Source organism: Alligator mississippiensis, chromosome 11, assembly GCF_030867095.1.
Source record: "Alligator mississippiensis isolate rAllMis1 chromosome 11, rAllMis1, whole genome shotgun sequence".
Classification (NCBI taxonomy): Eukaryota; Metazoa; Chordata; order Crocodylia; family Alligatoridae; genus Alligator; species Alligator mississippiensis.
The window spans coordinates 19,208,140-19,228,089 of record NC_081834.1 but is presented as its reverse complement, the minus strand read 5'-3'; the positions used below and the strand labels follow the sequence as shown (position 1 = coordinate 19,228,089).

Here is a 19,950-nt window from a genome sequence, read left to right as displayed (position 1 = left end):
CCCTCATGCGCCTGCGTAGTAGCTGCGAGGGGGACCCTTTCTGACGCGCTGGCTGCGACTTCCGGCGTGGTCTGCACGTGGCGAGCAGCCGGTTTCTCTGCCCGTGGAGCGGACCCCTCCCTCCCTTCCCCGCAGGCCTTCAGCAGGGAGAGCCTGCGGCCCTATGGAGCCGGTTGTGTTGAAAGTGCTCCCGCCAGACCCCGGGGACCAGGGGACGCAGAGATGCAGACTGGGCCCGGCCGCGCTGTCCGCTCTGGGCGCCAGGATCGGCTCCCCGCTGAGCGTCGCTGCCCCCGGCGGCTGCTGCCTGTGCACGGCCTGGCCCCGCGCCGACCTGGCCGACGGCTTCCTGCAGCTGGATCCCAAGTGCGCCACCCCGGGCTTCGCAGCCGGCTGGTCGCGGGGTGGGCCCGCGGCGCTGCAGCTCAGCTGCCTGCGGCTCCTGGCGGGGCAGCGCCTGCGAAGAGCCTCGGTGAAAGTGGTGCTGAAGAGCCTGGCGCTGAAAAGAGCCGCGCCGGCCGCGGTGCTGCAGGAGGTGGCCCGGGAGCTGCTGAGGAATGTGTATGTGGCTGCGGGGTACGTGGTGGACGCTGCCCCGAGCCCCGTCTGCCCGGTGGTTTGCGTGGAGGTCCTCGCTCTAGATCCCCCCTCAGAGGAAGCCGGCCTCGTCACCGCCAAGACGAGCATCCACGTGAAAGAAGTAGTCACCCTAGAGCGGCATCGGCTTTCCTCTCAGGCCGCCCAAAAGGTTTGCGTGGCAGGGCTGGACGATGTGAGCAGGTCACTGAAAGAAATTGTGGATTGGCCTTTGCGTTTCCCCCAGACCTTCCAGAAGCTGGGCTTTTCGGCCCCCCCCGGCGTGCTGCTGGTGGGCCCGCCTGGGGTGGGCAAGACTCTTCTGGTGAAGGCCCTTGCCAGGGAAGTCGGCGCCTGTCTGCTCTGCATCAGTGGCCCGGCTGTTTGTGGCTCCAGGCCCGGAGAAAGTGAAGAGAATTTGCGAGCGGTTTTTGAACAAGGCAGACAGATGTCACGTGAAGGGCCGACCCTTCTCTTCATCGACGAGATTGACTCTTTGTGCCCAAGACGAGGAAGTGCAAACAGTGCTCCTGAAAATCGTGTTGTCGCTCAGTTGCTAACGCTTATGGATGGCATAGGTGGGGAAAATAAGATGGTCATTATGGCAGCAACAAATAGGCCTGATGCTGTAGATCCAGCACTGAGGAGACCTGGCAGATTTGACCGAGAGGCAAGTAAAACACATTTTCTTCACTTCTGGGCACTTGCATGATGTGCCATGTTATCTCTGTCTCTAGTCATAGTGTTCTGTAGAGCTCCATTGGGAGACTGGACTTGGTGACCCGTTCTCCCCACAGAGGATTGTGATTAGGGTATGGTAGACAACAGCTACTCCTTGGGAAAGGGAAAGTCCTGACCCATTGAAAGGTATCCTGCCAAAGATAGGAGGAGAAGAGGCCTTTTTCTGCTTTTGATAAAGATTTGGACCAGTTTCCTTTCCTATACTTAGTTTTAAGAATTTTGTGGGGGGAGAGGGGTTACAGCAGAGGGCTGCAATACAAACTTATATTACAGCCTTATTATTTTTATAAAATATGGCATGTTGTCTTTACTAGGAATTTAGGAACTCTCACCGTTACCAATCTGTGACTGAAAATAAGGGCATATCCTTCAACTACCTAATTGCATGTAGTGATGCAGTTTTGTTGGCTTTATTGTCTCTCCATGAACTCAATAGCTCTTTAATCCTGTGAAGTACTTAGTACATAGGTGTATTGCAAGATGGTGGACCCTAAAACTTAAACAGATTTTGATTGGTCTTATTTTAACAAGTTTCCTATAATTTATGTACCTGTCTCTGTCTTCTGTACCTACAAAGCTGTTAATGCTATGGATTATTTCTGGGGAGCATCTACTTTTAGTTCGGTGACACGCAACCTTCAGTGAATGGTACAGTCCCAGTCTGTAGACTAAATCCTGCAGGCAGTGCAACCCTGCACGCCCTCATGATCCATCACACAGGTCTGTCATTCAGCTCTGGAAACTATGGCGACTAATGCTGCCACCGCTCTCATGCCACCAAATTCCTGGACCCATGGGGAGCCCTGTGAGCTGGATGACATGGCCTCACGGGCCAGAGGCTGAGTACTACAACTTTAGTTTATTCTACTTATTAAAAATGTAGTTAGCCCAGTTTCATAGGAGGTGAAGTATTCATTTTTTCTTGATTACCTTTTTTTTCTTTTCTCTGACTTGAATCCTGCATTGTGTGTTGTTGTTTTTTACAGTATAATCACCAGCTTGCGTTTTTAAGTTGTGTAGAAATTATTATTTTGCTACTTATTTTAATTTTTAGATGATCTTCAAAGTGTGGCTTTTTAGATGGTGGATGGCTTTGTTTTATAAATGAGCTATTAACTGAAATAGTACTCACCTGGAAAATAATTATAAATTGCCTGTATTTAAGTTTATCACTTGTATAATGCTTTTGATATTCAAAGTACTGGATAAGCTATTAATTAGTCCATGTGAAACGGTAAACATTCCCCTCAATTTATACTGCCAGAGTGTGAGAGACACAGGGTAGTGACTTGTCTAAAGATAGAGAAAGAAAAATATAGGAACTCCTGGGAATATTTGTTTACTGTATTTGTTTTAGGTTATCATTGGGACGCCAACACTTAAGCAGAGAAGGTCTATCCTACAGTTGATTTCTTCTAACATGCCTGTCTCTACTGATGTTGATTTGCTTAACCTGGCAGAAATAACGACTGGATATGTTGGAGCTGACCTTACAGCACTCTGCAGAGAGGCTGCCATGCAGGCTGTCTTCCGCTGCTCTCAGATGGTATGGACTCAAGATACTTTCTGAATCAGAAAAAACTCACATTTGGGACTTACCCCCACTAATGCCCTCTAGTCTAAATGCTCAGGAAAACTAATATCTCAGGGGTGAGAATATTCAAAATTAGGGGTGCACTGATAGATTTTGGGGCAATGCCGATGGCTGATTTTTAAGGAGGCATATCAGCTGATACGATACGATTTCCAATACACCTGCATGCAACTGGTAAGTCAGGGGGGGCAGATAAATGCCCCCCACGGTGAGGGAGGAGTGGGGCTGGGGTAGGCACATGTCTGTCCATGTGTGTCCCATCCCCTCTCCCCCCACCCATCGTCCTCCCAGACGAGTGGTGGGAGCAGTGGCAGGAGCCACTGTGGGAGCCATACTCCCAGACCATCCGATATCAGACCAATGTATTGGTGCATCTCTCTTCAAAATAAACTGGAAAATTTCTTACAGATGTGAATATACAGCTTTGCCACAGTCTTTCAGTAAGACGGTCAGTAAGAGACTGGTATGTCCTTCTTGAGTGAAAAAGTGTTGTGAAATGTCTTTATTCTCTCCATAATTTAATTAACACTGTGCAAAGCAGAGATTAAGTTTTTGGTCGACAAAAAATAAATGCTAGTAATCTTTTCCAGCAAAAATCTCTTTATAACAAACAAGTGACATAATATTTTGCTTTTAATAAGACTGTGTAGCTGTGTGCCATGGTTTATATTGTGTGGGTGGATGTAATATGCATGTACAGGCCAGAACCATGCAGCTACAATTGCCCATGGTCCAGTAATATGATTTCTGGGATGTTTTAGAGTTGGATCTCAGGGAAGCATAAACTTTCTTATCTGTCCTGTCTGCTAGGAGAAGGCAGGTTTGCATTGCCTCCTTGTCCATGAAGTTGGAACGTAGTGACAGAAGAGAAGTCAAGATATGCTTCCCTGAGACTTGCATCCAGAACACTGTAACAACAATGGGAAGTGCTGCTTTCCCTGCGAGAAGCAGGAATGTTGTACAAAATGAAACAGTTAAAATAAATGTGGCCCAGGAGCCACACAAGCACCAATCATTCTGCTAAAAGATGGACAAAAAATAAACCAGAGCTGCCTCTGCAAAGTGCAACTCGTTAGTAGTTTCTGCAGTGTTCAGCAACCAGGGAAGTGAATAGCATGCCCAGATAAAGAAAGGATCCAACAGCTCCTAGACTTCAGGGTTTTTTTAGCATTTATAACTGACATATACAGCATTGCTTTTCTTTGTGATGCATTTCTGCTAACTACCTTCATAAATTTAAGTCATCACTGGTGGAAGCTGTTAGTAGTATAGCTAGAACTCAGGTGTTTTTAGATTATATCACTATAAACTGCCTGAGACTGGTCTCCCCGAAGCTTCCTGTGTTGTCTGGGGAACTACTGCTGATGAATCATGATGATGAAGTTCACTTATTTTGGACAAGGCTAAGCAGAGCTTTGAACGGTACCTGGGCTGTGATGAAATGTTACGTAACTTGCAGATGAGAACTAAATAGGTGTGTGTCTGTTTTCAGTTTTTTGGATTGTGGCTAAATTATAGGATGTTTGAGGTGAGCCTTGCAGTCGGCTATGTTTGGTACATAGCTAAAGTAAATACAGTAAATACATAAGTAAGTAGAGAGATTTTACTTGTATCCCAGAGAATCTAGGTATTTTTGTAGACTAAAACTATCAGTAGTTTTGCCTTACTTGGATACTACATAGCAGAACTATATTGAGAAAATCAAAGCACTTCCCTCTCAAATATTAATTTCTTTAAAACTGTCCAGCCCTGTGCCATAAAAAAGCCTATCCCATCGCAGCAAATGTGAGCTACGTGTGGTGCACATTTGTATGTATGTATGGTATATGTACACTCTTAAGGCAAGAATTTTGTTTCACCTATTACATGTTTTGAGCTTTAAGTTATTAGTGATATAAAGGCACAAATAGTGCATCACTTTTTTTTTTTTATTTCTTCTGTGAGCATGTCTTCAGGATTTGGATCAGATTTGGATTAATACAGCAGATTTCTGTGAAGCTTTCCGAAAGATTCAGCCATCCTCCTTTCGAAGTGGTATTGGACTAACAGACTTCAGACCTGTTACCTGGGAACAAATTGGCGGTCTTGAGGATGTGAAATTGAAGTTAAAACAGGTAAAAGGTAGAGCACATTTAAACAGGAAAAAAAGATCATTTTATGCATCTGTGTCTTCCAACCTGTTGTATAAATAGAGGTATTGAAAGATAAACTAATACCATTTCCATAAAAAACAATTTTTATTTTAAATGGCATTGATTGCTAATTAGTGCTACACTTTTCTTAAAATAAAACAAAAAATGCCTATGCACAAGCTCTAGACTCCCCCCAATTAAATTTGTAATTTCAGAACATCACCCAAAAGTATAATCTAGAATTAGTGTTTTAGCTAGTAAATATCAAATTCTGCTGCAGCATACATTCTTCCATTCTAGTGAAAAATCTTCAGCCTTCTGCTAAAAATTCCTTTTACAACATCTGTAAGTCTGAGCCATTTGAGAGGGGAAGAGACAGAGACAGTTCCAGAGCCAACATGTCCTCAGAACATACTGCCTGTTACGCCATCTCTTTTGTAACAAAAACGTCAAATTTGTCAGTGTCTTGCTATGGCTCCAGAGTTGTGGGGTTGAGGTGCTCTGGACTTGTTCAGACCCATTTGTAAATTAATATGTTTCTAGTCATTCATCTGGAGACTCAAAGTGGCCAGGTGTGATGCTAGCCACTTACTCCCTCATATTGTCTGTAGCAACCAATATTTTACAACTGCACTTACCTGGTGGACTGTTGTGCTCAAGTGGGCCTTTGAATTTGACTGGAGCCTTTTGCGGCAGCAGTGATGCAAAGTGAGAAAATAATGCTATGGGCAAAATGTTGTTTGTGTTGCATCACTACATATACAACTTAGAATGTTTCATCTTTTTTATGTATTTGCAGAGCATAGAGTGGCCTATGAAGTTCCCTCAGGCTTTTGTTAGGATGGGACTGTCTCATCCAAAGGGTATCCTCCTTTATGGGCCATCAGGATGTGGCAAAACCACACTGGTAAAGGCTGTGGCCACAAGCTGCCATTGTTCCTTTCTTTCTGTGAGTGGCGCTGACCTTTTTTCACCTTATGTTGGAGACTCAGAGAAGATTTTGGCCCAGGTAGGTTCTGACTTGCATATGATACATAGTTGCTTAGCTACAATGTTTTATAAAGCATTAATTATGCCTAACTTTTCTTTTTAAAGACATTAAGGGCTGGATTGACATAGCTCCCTTGATTTTGAGGAAGCTGCTTCTGTTTACACTAGCTGAGGATCTGGCCCCAAATTAACAATTAACATACTCATTCTCCTAACTCTAGTTAAGGTTAGAATTCAGTAAGGAATGAGATTTTGTCTTTAGTAATTGTAAACAAGAGTGGTCTCCAGAGAGACCTTTACAATACCTTGAGTACTCAGTAAAGTGAATTGGTTATGTAAAAGTATAGAAAAGATGTCAAAAGAATTTTCGGTTGACATGATAGAACTGTATATAGTACATACATTTATTTTATTTTATGAACCCAATAAAAGGTTTTTCGCCAAGCAAGAGCAAATGCTCCAGCAGTAGTATTCCTGGATGAGATTGATTCTATCTTAGGATCTCGGTCACTCTGCAAATCTGGACATGGTGTCCCAGAGAGGGTTCTTTCTGTCCTTCTCAATGAACTGGATGGTGTTGGCCTGAAAGTCACAGAGAGAAGAGGAGGTTGTAAACAGCTCGAGGGTGAATGTCAAGAGCAAAATGAAAAAGAGCAAGAGGTATGTACATTCTCTGTAATACAAGGAAGGATACTTAGTGGTTTTTAATGTTGTAGTTATCTTCAGCCTTATTTATGGTCTACCTTTGCTAAAACACTAATCCAATACTAATTAAGTGACTTTTTTTCATGTAAATTCATTTTGATTGAACAAAATATTAAAGACAAAATTATAACCTCTTACTATTGCTAATTATAAATATTTATTAGCTGTCATAAGGGCTATTTCTTCCTCAGGCTACTGATTTTTTTTTTTTTTTTTTAAGTTAAACATGCCTTTTACACTGCTTAGTGTTTTCCCTTCTCTAGTTTATTTCCCATGTTTATACTACTCTATCACAGTTATCCAATGCAGTCTTAAAATCACAATCAATAGTTATGAGCAGTATTCATTTCTTTAGAAAGCTGCAAGTGCATTTTTGAGAGAGCTGTTGATAAGATGCCTTGTCATCTTCCTTATTACAGTTACTTTTTCTGTAATCACGTGGTGATGTGCCACTTAAATTTCAGACGGACATAAAGCCACTTTAAAGGAGAGAGAGGGTGCTATTTCTGTATGGTACATACTTGCGCTATGCTGTTAAAATGGGTTTCAATAAGGTGGAGTAACGCACTCAGTCCTATTCCCGGCATAGTGAAGAGTTCAGGTCTGTCACCACTGTTATTTTACCCTTGCTCTTACTTCATCATCCTTGATTCCTTTATTTCTGTCTGACTGACTTGTTTTTAATTCCTTTGACCCTTCATATGTTCAAATACTGTGACATTCAGTTCTTTTATTAGCAAGTTAATATTTAATAACCTTGTTACCTGTTTAGCTTTCTTCTGTTTCATTTGCTGATCTCATGTTTGCTACTTTTGTTCAGTGTGAATCCTGTTTAAAATATGCAGTTTGAGCATTTTGGCTTTTGTTACTTACTTTACAGTTGTTTTATCCTGAAGCCCTCTAACCCAAATGATTTCTATACACTGCATTTGATCTTGATTCTATTTAAAACTAAATTCCTGGTTACATTTAAGGAATTCTGTAAATGACTAGTAACCATCTATTTCTCATTATATGGTGTCAGATTTATGTCACTGTAGAGTAATCATATTATGCTTTCTTTTTCAACCTTGTTGCCATTTTGAAAATTCCAAGGTTATATAAACCCTTAAAAACATATGAAACAGGAGTCTTATCTTCACACACTGACTGATGCATGCTCTTGTTAGCTCTATCCAAAGTTTCATCTGTTAGCAGAACAGATATTATTTTTCTTCCTTGTATTTATTTCCTTGTTAGTCTGCACAAGTAAAGAAAAGTTAAGTGGTTACAGTGAACACGGATATAGGTATATGTATTTATTCCATAAACCACAGAACGAGGTGAGCCACCGAGGCCATGGCTCAACCAACTTTTAGTACATTAATTTAGCTAGCTATGCAGTTAAAAAAAATAGCTATACAGTTTTAACTAGAATGACAATTGCGCATTTGTGGGTTTTATAAATTAGCATGCTATAAGTTGGTCGGGCCATGGCCCAGGTGGCCCACCCCGTTCCGCAGCCTATGATTTATTCCTTATTGCTTTTTATTCCCTTGTAAATTATGTTTGTCCTCCTAACAAAGCAGGAGCCTCCCAATACACATTCAACACATTTGCACTCTTGATCTTATTCAGCTAGAGTTTCAAGAAGTTTTGAACAAAGATGTTATGATAGTTGCTGCAACGAATAGACCAGACATGTTGGATGATGCCTTGTTGCGCCCTGGAAGGTTAGACAAAATGATCTATATTCCACCACCAGATCAGAAGGTAATATGTGTTTATAAACCTCCGCAAAAAAATAAATATAGAGGTGCAGAGTTGTCAGCATGCTGCATCCAAACAAGAAAAACTCCTAGTACTATAATATGTCTTAACAACTGCAAGATTTTTTTAACTAGATGTTAATATTTGATGTGCTAGAAGTTAAATAATGTATATTTGACTATAACATAGGAATTATAAATGCACATAAAAGCACGTCTGATTGTGTGTAACATATTTTAACAAGCTTTTGTAGGCAATACTTCATTATATATGTTACATATAATATTCCTGTACAATCAAATGTGCAAGATAGGAAGTGCCAGAATTAAGGTTGCCTGTGCCCAGGTCAAATTTTTCATTATCCCTTTTCTCAGGAATGGTTGAGTTATCTCTACTGAATACTCTAAAAATAACCCATCTATGACAGAAAACAAACATGGAAAATTTCAGCCAAAAAGGCTTTTGGTTTAATAAATGACAAAAAACTACAAAAGGGATTTAACATGATGGAACCTTTACCATAATAAGCATCACAGCCCATTCTATCAGCCATTCTTTCCTGCTCCTCAATAGCATGTATAGTATAATGTTTAGGTTTTCTTTTGTTTTTCTATCCTGTTGAAATTATTGTACCTATTTGAGGTTGAGAATTCAAGGTACAAAGGAAAAGAACAAATGGCAGCCTAGTGATTTTTATTATTATTATTAAGAAGGGCTGTGTGAATTGTAAAAGTTAGTGGAGAGAGAGTCCCTTGTTGAAAACTGTAACACCTCCTGTCCTCCAGATCAATAGGATCACGGCAGCCCAAATGCAAAATATATTTTTATTTACTTGAAAACAAGATGAGGTGCTTTCCCCCCCCAGTTGGCGTGGGGGGGGAGAGCCCCCTCTGATAATCGCATACAACAAAATCTCACTAAATACATTGCCTGTCATTAAATTACTGATAAAAGCAGCATGTGTTCAGCCATGGAAACCAACTATGAAATTGATTAAATGCAGCCAATATTGAGCATGACTAAAACACATGGCCCACATTGAGCAGCCATGCTAATGGGAACTTCTTTTTTTTTTATGTTAAATTTTCCATATTCCAAGCCAAATTTGCCAAATCAAATTCCAAATCTGTGAGTCAGTCCAGAACCATAAGTGGCCCTAGTGTGGCAAACATCTTCCACCCCCATCTGGGGCTTATTTCTATATGTTATTTCAGATGTTTCCAAATCCTTTGGTGGGCATCCTACTTGCAGGCCCAAGCCCAGAGGCTTGGGGTTTGGATGCCCCTGAGTTTTGCTTGTCCTCAGCCATTTGGCCACATAACCAAGCTCCGGAGGAGTAATGGGAATTTACCACAAGGATGTTTCTTAACATGGTTTTTCAGAAACAAGATGTGTACTTTATTTCCTCTTACTGTATTTTGGTGTACTTGAGCTCAGAAGATCAATAGTCAAATTCTGTCAGGTTCACTCAATATTCCCTGAATAGTCTGATTGAAATGAACAAGACAACTTGCAGAATAATACTAACTGGCATGAGTTAGGCGGCAGAAAATAGCCCATAACAAGTGCTATTAATGAAACAAATAGGTGCCCAAATAACTGTTTGTTTGTTTTTCTCCTTGTGTAACATACATTGTCTCATAGGGAAGGCTTTCTGTTTTCAAAATCTGCACTGAAAAAACTCCACTGGCTTCAGATGTGTCATTAGAAGACTTGGCAGGCCAAACTAAACTTTTCTCTGGAGCTGATATTGGAAATCTCTGCAAGGAGGTAAGGTGTTTGGAATTGATCAGTGAAATAAATATTAAGTGAACACTTAAGTAAAGAGAGTGTCTAATCATAGAAAATGCTGAGCTGTCGCACAGTCTTTTTGGCAATTTTTAGTGACAAAGACAAGCCAAATGATAAAAATTGGGGGACCTGCAAATGAATTATTTATGTGAATTAGAACTGATCTTGGCAAGCAGGGGGGAAATGACACTATATTCCTGCCATTCACTGTGTGGAAGTGGTGAAGCTAAAGCAGTTATTTTTACAAGCTCTTTGAGAATAATTTTATGTCAACTCTGAGGAATTGACCACTCTTTAAAATAGATGGTTGGTTCAACTTCAGAAATTAAGTAAATGAAAAATTATAATCGTTGTGGACCAAACTGAAGCTTTTGTGGTAGTACCCTGATGAGGGAGTCTGTGGAGCTCATAAACTCCCTGCAGTGGGAGATGATTATATAAAGTTGGTAGGAGAAAGGGAGATGCAACTTCACACCACTAAATTACTGGTAGAGGAGGGAAATGCTCAATCCCATGGAAGGATTGGACCAAACGGCTCCTACAGGAGTTGTGTTACAATTAGACAATTGGGGCATGAAGACACTTCCTGAAAGTGCCAGCACAGAGCGCAAATGACTGCTGCTTTATTATCAACAACCCAGGCATAGATCCACTGGCCAAAGGAAGTAAAGGGCAGCTTGTTGTCCTTTGCTACAGCTACCCCACACAGAAGCAGGGACTGCCTGTTGAAGATTGCATGCTGCCAAAAAGTGGCATTTCCTCTCTGTATTCCATTTCCCAGGTTCTGCTGGGGTCTGCTCTTTCCGTTTTGTTGAAGCAGATGTTGGGGCAACCTTTCTGGCAGGCAAGCCACAAATGAGCCCTACACCTTCCCCACGTTCTAATCCTTTCTTCTGCCAGATTTGCTGCTTTCCTTTCTGTCCCCTACACTGTGCTCTCTGCCCAATCTCCTGCTCTGCTTTCTGTTTCCTGCCCTGTACTCTGTCTTGCCTTCTGCTTCCTACCTTATCTGCTACTGTGCTTGCCTGTCCCCCCACTTCATCTGCCACAGATCACATGAAGGCTGCCCATGCTATGGGTTGGCCACCCCTGAAGTAGCACTAAAAAGAGGAATGCAAGCCATATGTTCTAATAACAAAGTGAAATCATGCCAGACAAACCTAAAGCTGAACTTTCACATTGACGGTTTTTTATAACTCCAGCTAACACACACATTTTAAGAAACTGGTCTCACAGATGTTATAGAACCTGTCCTTAATTCCACACTTCCTTTTCAAAGAAATCATGATAAATAGGGTTTGGTGTACTACATTTCCTACTATAATTAATATTTATAAATTGGGGCAAGAGAAGAGACTAAGGTACTTATAAACAGTAGTGGGATACCAGGTAGAATACAGAGAGAGATAAGTGGTCAAAGGTATCTTTTCTGGTCTAAGCTGTTAGATGTATTAAAGTAAAAAGCATTTACTGAGCTTACAAAAGAAAAGACTAACTAGCAGTAGTATGTTCTGATGCATTTTGTTAAATGACTGTCTTTTGACTTATGACCCTAAATTATGGTAAAATGCTTAGCTTAGTTCCCATTTTTACTTTTAAACTTTGGAGCACCCGCCAGGTGAAAACATTCTATATTATCTAAATCACGTTGTTTTTCTCTCCAAGGCTGGCTTGTTGGCATTACAAGAGAATGGACTTGAAGCAACCGAAGTGAAACACGAGCACTTCATAAAATCACTGAAGATTGTAAAACCATCATTAACCCTCAAAGATTTAGATTTTTATGGAAAATTTTATAAACAGGAGTTACCAGCTTAAATCAAAAACACTGGATATAACAAAAGAATTTCTGGAATGTGAAATGCATGTTTTATAAATGAATGATTTTGTATGAATTTTTTTTTTTTTAATGAAATTCAAAGGAAGAAAACTTTCTTAGGTTCAGTTTTCTTAGGTTCAGCATTGTGATCCCTGCAGAAAGGGTTTTAAATGTCTGTTCTGCTTACTTTTTACTTTACAAATTTAAGTTGTTTTCCTGACTTTAAGGAATTGTTGAGGTCTTCACATATAGTATATGTGAAAAACTGTTTAAATGAAGGAATAGGAACATTAGCAAAGATTTGTTTTACTTGGAATCAGCAAACTTATTTGAGAAGCAATTTTTATTCAGACTGTCTTATCTCAAATCCAGATAACAACTACTTGTACCGTGATTCCGTCACAATTTTACCCCCTCCCCAGTGGTCCATAGATTGTGTAGGGGAAAAATTAACCTTTCAGGCCATACTTACCCTGCATTAAGGAAGTGAACATAGACACAAACTTCATTTTCTTTTGCTGTTTACCTTTTCCACAAAGGTATGTGTAATTCATCACTTAAAATCTGAATTTTTCCCAGTGGACTGATGCTCACATTAAACCTGTCCTTTGTATTCCTTGCTTTTTATATTGTATTCTTATATTGTTTATATATAATACCACTTTTATTTTTGAAAGACTTGCTTTATATTTTAACATATTTTTCTTATATTACATCTTAAGTTAACTCATGTCTTATTACCAAACAGTTTGTTTCTAGTTTCCTTCTTGACATCTTTTATTGATAGGAAATAAACTTAAGTGGAATACTTGCTTAATATTTGGATACCTTTATACAATAGCTACCACAAACTCTTCACTGTCCCAGGTCCCTTTGATCCATAATCTAGTCTGAAATGTGTAAGCATTTCATAAACAAAGTAGTCTTTTTCTAGTACTAAAGGACTGTCCTTTATGACAGGCTCTTTCTTAGGCTATGGCTTGTCTTGAAAACATATAGAAGTACCTCTTAGAGTAATTCTCTAGAACTTAGTAAATTTTCCAAATGGAGTGAGAGTAGGCTGCCACAACCTCACTTTTGCTTGGTGCATTACATCTTCCTTTCCTACGAAGACTGCTTTCTTGTTGACAGCTTCTAAATTCAAACCGTTCATCAAAACGAGGTGAAATTAATAGGTGTATTGATCAATACCTGCAGAGGTTAAATAGGCGGCTCAATAAAGAGAAACCATGGGTGTTTGATATCTGAACTAATTTACTTTCAGCCCTTGAGCAATTCACCCATATCATCTGCAAAGGTTACTATGCAAAAAATCTGGTCTTCAGGTGGCCTGTGCCCCACTCCCTGTCCTGTTCTGGCCCCTGGTGTGCTACTTGTTGTCCTCTGAGGAAGTAGAGCAAGGATTGATCCATACACCTGACCTTGTCAAGCATTGCTGCTTTGGAGTGGAGATGCACGTACCCCTGTGCCCAGGTAGCACTCTGCACTGAGTTGCCCTACCAGGACCAGCGGGGAGGGTGCTCAGATTGGCCATGTAGTCCCTCCTGGCTGCAGGGGGTGACTAGGGAAAACCAGCAGCCAAGTAAGACTGCCCCCCCTTCTTCCCTCTTGCTACTTCCCCACAGCACCAGGCCCAGCTGAGAAACACTCAGCCTTTGCCTCTACCTACAGCCAGCGAGAAGAGTCCCTGAAGGGTAACAGGGAGGGGGCACCTGAGCTGAGCAGGGCCGCCCAAAGGGTTTATGGGCCCTGGGGCAGGTGTGATGTTGGGGGCACCACCACTGCCCCCTACAAGGCCCCGTGTGTGTGTGTACAAAGCTGGGGTGCAAGAATTTTTGCGTGCACACATTATGTGAGAAGTCTCATGTGCGGCTGCTCCTTCCCTTGCCCTGGGAAGCAGCAACAAGCGGGCTTTCCCCACTTGTTCCTGTGGCAAGAAGGGCTAGGCAGAGAGAATTTACCTTGGAGACAGATTACTAAAGCAAAATGACATTAACAGTTTGCAAGTGAAACACTTATTAAACTTATGCTACAAAGTTAGGAACTTAAGAACAAAATGAAAAGAGGAAAATTTAAGTAAAGTATTTCTTTCTTGCCTTCATGGATGCCAAGTCATCCTGGATGCAACAGACTGGCAAGGCAATGAGCATTCTCAAGCAAATGCATATCTGAGAGAACACAGATTTTACACCTGTGCCATAAACCAGTTGAGAAGCTCAAGTGCAATGCCCATGGCTCCTCCAGAAGTGCACAATAGGGGTGTCCAAAGCAGGCCTTATTTGATTCAGATTTAGCCTGAATCGGGGACAGTAATTCAATTAATTGATTCAGATCACTGTCCCTGATTTGATTCGGCTGAATCCAAATATAAAGATTCAATGTCAATTTGGAGAATCAGCAATTCAGACATAGACACAGCTTTAAAAGTGTTTTCTACGTACCTCCAGGTACCAGTGCGACTTGTGAACGCTGCAATGCTGGGGAGCATGAAGCGTCCCATAGGAGTGTGAGGGGGCCTACATGGCAATCAGCCACAGGGGGATTCTGGGTACCCCCCCAGACCCAGGAGGCACCAGTTACCGAGCCAAGTGGGCACGGGGGGCCCCCCAGCATGCTCCCCGGCAGACCCAGAAGTGCTTCTGGTCCACTTCCGGGTCTGCTGCCAAGCACACTGGGGAGCCCCTCATGCTCCTGTGGGACACTCCATGTGCCCCAGCATCACAGCACTCATGAGCCACCTGCTACCTAGAGGTATGTAGAAAAAATATTTAAAGCTGTGTCTATGTCCAAATCTCTCCAAATCGATTTGGAGGGTTCTGATTTGATTCGGAGAGATTAAAAGGTCCTCTGATTCTATTTGGATTCAGAGATTCAGCCACCAAATTGGACTGAATTTCTGCTGAATCGAATCAGGGACCGAAGCTTCGCATAGCCCTAGTGCACAAATTTAAGTCTTTCCTGATTTTGTAAAACGGGCAACATTCTTCTTGCAACTTATCCTTGTTCACATCTCATGGGTATGTGATGGACAGGGACTCCACGAATTTTGCAATTTCATCCTCTGCAACAGCTGGTGGGTCAAGTATGGGTGAGAACAAGCTTAAGAGTTTCCCCATGGTCTCAGCTAAGCTTCAGAGATCTGAGAGGAGCATATCCATGGCTTGTGATGAACACTTCAACTTTGAATTTATTTTTAGGGGAAGAGATTGTGTGTTCTGTATTGGCTGGCTCATCGTAGAAATGCTTCATCCTTCGGATTCTTCTGTGTGTTCTCTTGAATTCGATGGTGATAGACCCTTAGCAATGACCGTAGCTTCCATGAGAAGACTTGGCCAGGAATTGTCCATTAAATTTCTTCCAGGAGGTTTCTGACATGTTGCACCGCTTCTTCCATGGTGAGTTTGGATCCTTGGATAAGCTTGCTTCGGATACTGATGGACTGCAATATCTTGTACCCCACTGTAATCAGAAGGATGAACTCAAAGGATTGCATCCACTCAATGAGACATCAGCCTGGGTTTCTGCTGCCAAGTCTAATTCTTCCTCAATTTTGAAGAAAGAATCCAGCATCCTTTTAGCATTTTTCACAAGGGGGCGAACAGCATCGATTCTTGAGTTCCATCAGAGTGAAGAGAGGAGTCTTGCAGTTTCCTGAAGAATTGTCCATCTTGCAGGACTGCATGAAAATAGCATACAGCTTCTGCATGAAAATTCAGTGTACATTTTTCTCCAGTTATCGTTCACACCTCCGTGGCAGAATCTGGAATGGTACAGGGCTTAATTTTGTACATCTGCATAGCTAATGAAATTCTCTCTCTTTAGGATGTGTAATTCATTAATAACAAGCTTTTATTGGATGTGGATTAGCTTTGAAAAAGGAACTGGGAATAAGCAACCAACTTCAACCTCAGTATGTGTTATGTCTAATGTTGTTTTCCTTGGCAAATATAAAGAAAGCAATATATATCATTTTACTTATTATATTTTTGCAAATTCATTTCTGACTTTGGCCCTTAAGAACTCACAGAGCTTACATTCACTCACAACTTGAACTCTTTCCTTGGGGGGGTCTTTCTATGACAACAGGCCTGCTCTGCCAGAGCCCTCCTTAAACCTTCCCTGCACTGGTGATGCGTAGGGGGCGCACGTGCACCCCTGAGCGTGGCAGCGCCCCCTATGAAAAGGCACCACCAGCGGTCACCGCTTGCCACCCCCACCACCGACATCAGCGATCACCGCTGGCTGCCACTGACACTGCTAGCGGCATCTGCGGGTGGTTGTGCTTGCCATGCCCCCCGCACCTGCTGCTGACAGCGCGTCTATGGGAGCTCCCATCTTACCAGGGTGCCCCCCAGCCACCAGGGGCTTCCCTGCTCCTCTCCCCACAACAGGCTGTAACCAGAGCTACTCCGCCTAGGCCCGAGGCGAGGCTGATCATAATCCTGCCTGATCCATCTTGTCTCTCTTGCTGCCCAGAGATAAAGATGTGACCTTACTGTGACTGCTTTAGGACACCCCACCCCACCACCCTTGGACAGCAACGCAGCAATCACATAAGCCTCAAATTAGCATCTGTTTCACACACGACTATGTATCGTGTACTTCGCGGTGAGGGACGGTCCCATAATGTCACAGTCCCACGTTGAGAACCAGTTGGTGTCACCTCAGGTGCCAGCACCGAGCTCCTCTTTTCTAAGAAAACAAAACACCGATGATCCTGGCGAGCAGCATGGCAGGGCAGGGCAGGGGCCAGCGGTGCACCGGGAGCTGAGGCAGGGGGCCCTTGGGGGCAAATTGCCCCAGTTGCCCCCGCCATGCTCCCATGTGCGCGGTTCACCTGTCCCGTGGCAGCAGGGGAGAGCGGGCACCAGCCCGGCCCTGCCCCTCCTCCGCGTCCCGCCACGTGCCTCGCCCTGTGCCCGCCGCACGGCCGCCCTGCACCCCCCCACCCCGGCTCTGCCCCGCGCCGGCGCGCTCCAGGGCCGCCAGGAGGTGCTGCCGGGCCGGGCCGGGCCGGGCAGGGCGGGGAGCGGGCGCGCCCGGGACCGGCGAGCGGGGCGGCGGCCAGCCTGGGGCGGCGCTGCGGGATATAAGGGCAGCCGGGGCGGTTCCCGGACGATTGGGGCAGTGCTGTGTTGCGCTGCGGGTCGGCGGGATGGGGAACACGGGCTTCTTCCACCTGCTGCGGAAAAAGAAAGAAGTAAGTTGGGCGCCGAGCCGCCGCGTCCAGGCAGCGCGGGGCAGGTGGGAGCCTCCCCTCGCGCCGCTCCCGGCACAGCTCGTTCCTGACCCGCTTCTTGTCTTCCAGCTCATCCCCCTGGTCGGGTTTGTGGCCTTCGCCGCGGTTGGGGCTGTCTCTGCTTGTGTCTATGCCCTGGTCAGCAAGACGGACGTCATGTAAGGAGACCCCCCGCCCTTTCTCTGCAGACACTCGTGGGGTTGGGATGCGAATCCGCCCGTGGCATTTCTTTATTCAGAAGTTGATTTGCTGACATGGCAGCCCCTCACTTATTCCCCCGCTTGGATCCAATGCGCTGCTCAGAAAATCGGGTATTTTTGTCACCAGTTGAAATGTAGTTGATCTTCAATGCTCTTAGGTTTAAATGTAGATAGCCAGCCCAGTCAGACTGTATTTTCACAGGTTGCAAAGAAAGATTTTTATTTAAAGGATGTAATTGTTCACAACACAGCGTTTTTGTTATTTTGCTTTATTTCCTTCTCCTGCGGCAGAGCTACACAAATCGCAATCCTGTATTTCCAAGCATCAATCAGTATTCAGGGATTCCCTTACTTTCTTCACCCCCCTCGCTCTTCCTTCAAGGTCCTTATTAATAAAGTCCTATTTGTAGATATTAAATCAGGCTATTAAATAGCAGTGCTTCCCTCGCTCCTATCTAGAGAGCAGTTTTTGATACCCAGGTTGTTAAATAGCAGTGTTTCCATAGCTCATATCTAAAGAGGAGTATTTGGTACCCATTATTTTTAAATTCTTTAGCTACCTGGTTAGGGTCTTATCCTTGAAGTCCATGGGAGTTTTAAAATTGATTTCAAGGATGTGGGCACCATTAGCCTTGGATCTAACAATTCCTGTAGCTATTAACCATCCCCGGCTTTGATTTTCAGTCTGACTCCCCTTATGATAACATAATACGATTAAATATTAAGCAATGTTAACACATTGGTATAGAAACTACACGTTAAGGGCACAGCCCCCTACCCAAAGTTTTAAATCTAAGAACCCTTTGCATGTACAACCTTTTATTTACGCAAATAGCTGGTAAGACTACTCACCTAAGAGTACAACATCAAATCCTAATGTGTAATATTCTGTTATGAATTTTGTATTTTTTAGTATTAACAAGTCTGGTAATCCAGAACCTTGGGAAAGAGTGGATCCTACCAAGCCTAGGAAGGTAATCAAATACACTTATTTTTTGTCCACAAAGCAATTGATATCAAATACATATTGGTGAATTGCCAACAAAAAAATCAATGAGTAAAATATATAAGTATATCATAGTTGGCAAAATATTAATGGAAAAATGAAAGATACATGGGAAATATATTCTAACCCACGTCTTTATCTGTTACACCTCCAGCTGTTCTTTTATAGGTCTGATCCTACATTCCTGACCTAATCCTGGAGTGTGCTTAACAAATGCAACTCCTGTTAATATTTCAGTCCACTGATTTCAGTTGAAGTTCTGGGTATACAAGTAATACTGGGCCATGCCTATCTGCTTATAAATAATACTGTTCTTAAGTCTGTTTTACTGAAAAACGTAGTACTTAAAATATTTGTAGTGATCCCAGGATCAATACAATAATTAATTGAGTTTTAGAACTATTTAGTGTCCACAGAATTCCTTTTTTCCCTGTGATAATTTACTAAAGGTAACTTATGTGGTCAGACAGTACTTCTGCTTACTTCTTTTAAAAGTTATTTACTAAACAGGCTTTCTTCATACACAGAGGTTGTATACACTGCTGCATAGTATAAAAATAGACCACATCTGTAGAGGAAATAATTGCTTCTTTATTGTTTGGGGGGGGAGGGGTTAGTAACTTGCTCTAACCCTTTCTTTTTTTTTTTTTTCCTTAATTTCTTATAGCTCTTGACGTTGCACCAGCAATGGAAACCCATAGAAGAGCTGGAAGAGGTCAAAAAGCTAATGAAGTAAAGAGTTGCCATTGCCTCAAAGGTACTCTATGAATCTAGTGGAATCATTTCTGCACAAACTCGACTATTGAAATCAGTGTGCGGAAATGCTTCTGCTACATTTTTAGGGTCTCCCTACATTTTTGGACTCTGGATGAGGATTTTCATTTTGCCTTAGAAGTTTTTCTTCAATATCCACCCAGTCCAAAAATAAAGATGTTTCAAATATTCATTCTCAACATTTAACTTGATGTACAAGTTCAGTATTCAAAGTATTAACAGAATGAAGCATGCTTCATTCATGCATGAGTTTTTTATAGATTGTTGATTTTTATGTTCCTTTAAAATATATTTTAATTTTGTAATTTTATCATTTTCTTTTCCTAATAAAATAAGCATTTATATTTAGACTTTTTGCCCAGAGTTTCCTGTAACTTCAATAATAAGTGTGAATGTCTCAATACTCTTTTCTGAAGCTCCAGAGTAAGATTTCTGGTCAGCTGCTTCTCTTAATGTCATATTTTAGTGATGGATACAGACAATGCCAGGAAGCCTTTGCAGTTAGGGACTGTGTGCGCAATGGCAACATAAAATGGTCATAAAAAACAGAGGCATAGTGAAAAAATTTAGTTGGCTCCCAGCTGAGATATGGTTAACAGTTTGGATGTAGAATAAATGCTCAGACCTCAATACT

General features: G+C 42.4%; 2 protein-coding genes across 2 annotated transcripts; both read left to right on the top strand.

The window, feature by feature from the left end:
* The first annotated feature begins 60 nt into the window (after positions 1-60).
* On the top strand, positions 61-12,914 carry AFG2B (AFG2 AAA ATPase homolog B). Its single transcript, XM_006278167.4, has 8 exons — positions 61-1,246; positions 2,675-2,863; positions 4,867-5,025; positions 5,843-6,052; positions 6,466-6,693; positions 8,356-8,490; positions 10,132-10,257; positions 11,944-12,914. Exons 1-8 carry the CDS (start codon positions 164-166, stop codon positions 12,094-12,096), a joined length of 2,283 nt encoding a protein of 760 aa, XP_006278229.1. The 5' UTR covers positions 61-163; the 3' UTR covers positions 12,097-12,914.
* A 4,265-nt stretch (positions 12,915-17,179) lies between these two features.
* Positions 17,180-19,664, top strand: C11H15orf48 (chromosome 11 C15orf48 homolog). The gene is made up of 4 exons (XM_006278154.3): positions 17,180-17,297; positions 17,406-17,494; positions 18,450-18,510; positions 19,210-19,664. The coding sequence occupies exons 1-4, from the start codon at positions 17,253-17,255 to the stop codon at positions 19,276-19,278; spliced, it is 264 nt and encodes an 87-aa protein (XP_006278216.1). The 5' UTR covers positions 17,180-17,252; the 3' UTR covers positions 19,279-19,664.
* The last annotated feature ends 286 nt before the right edge of the window (positions 19,665-19,950 follow it).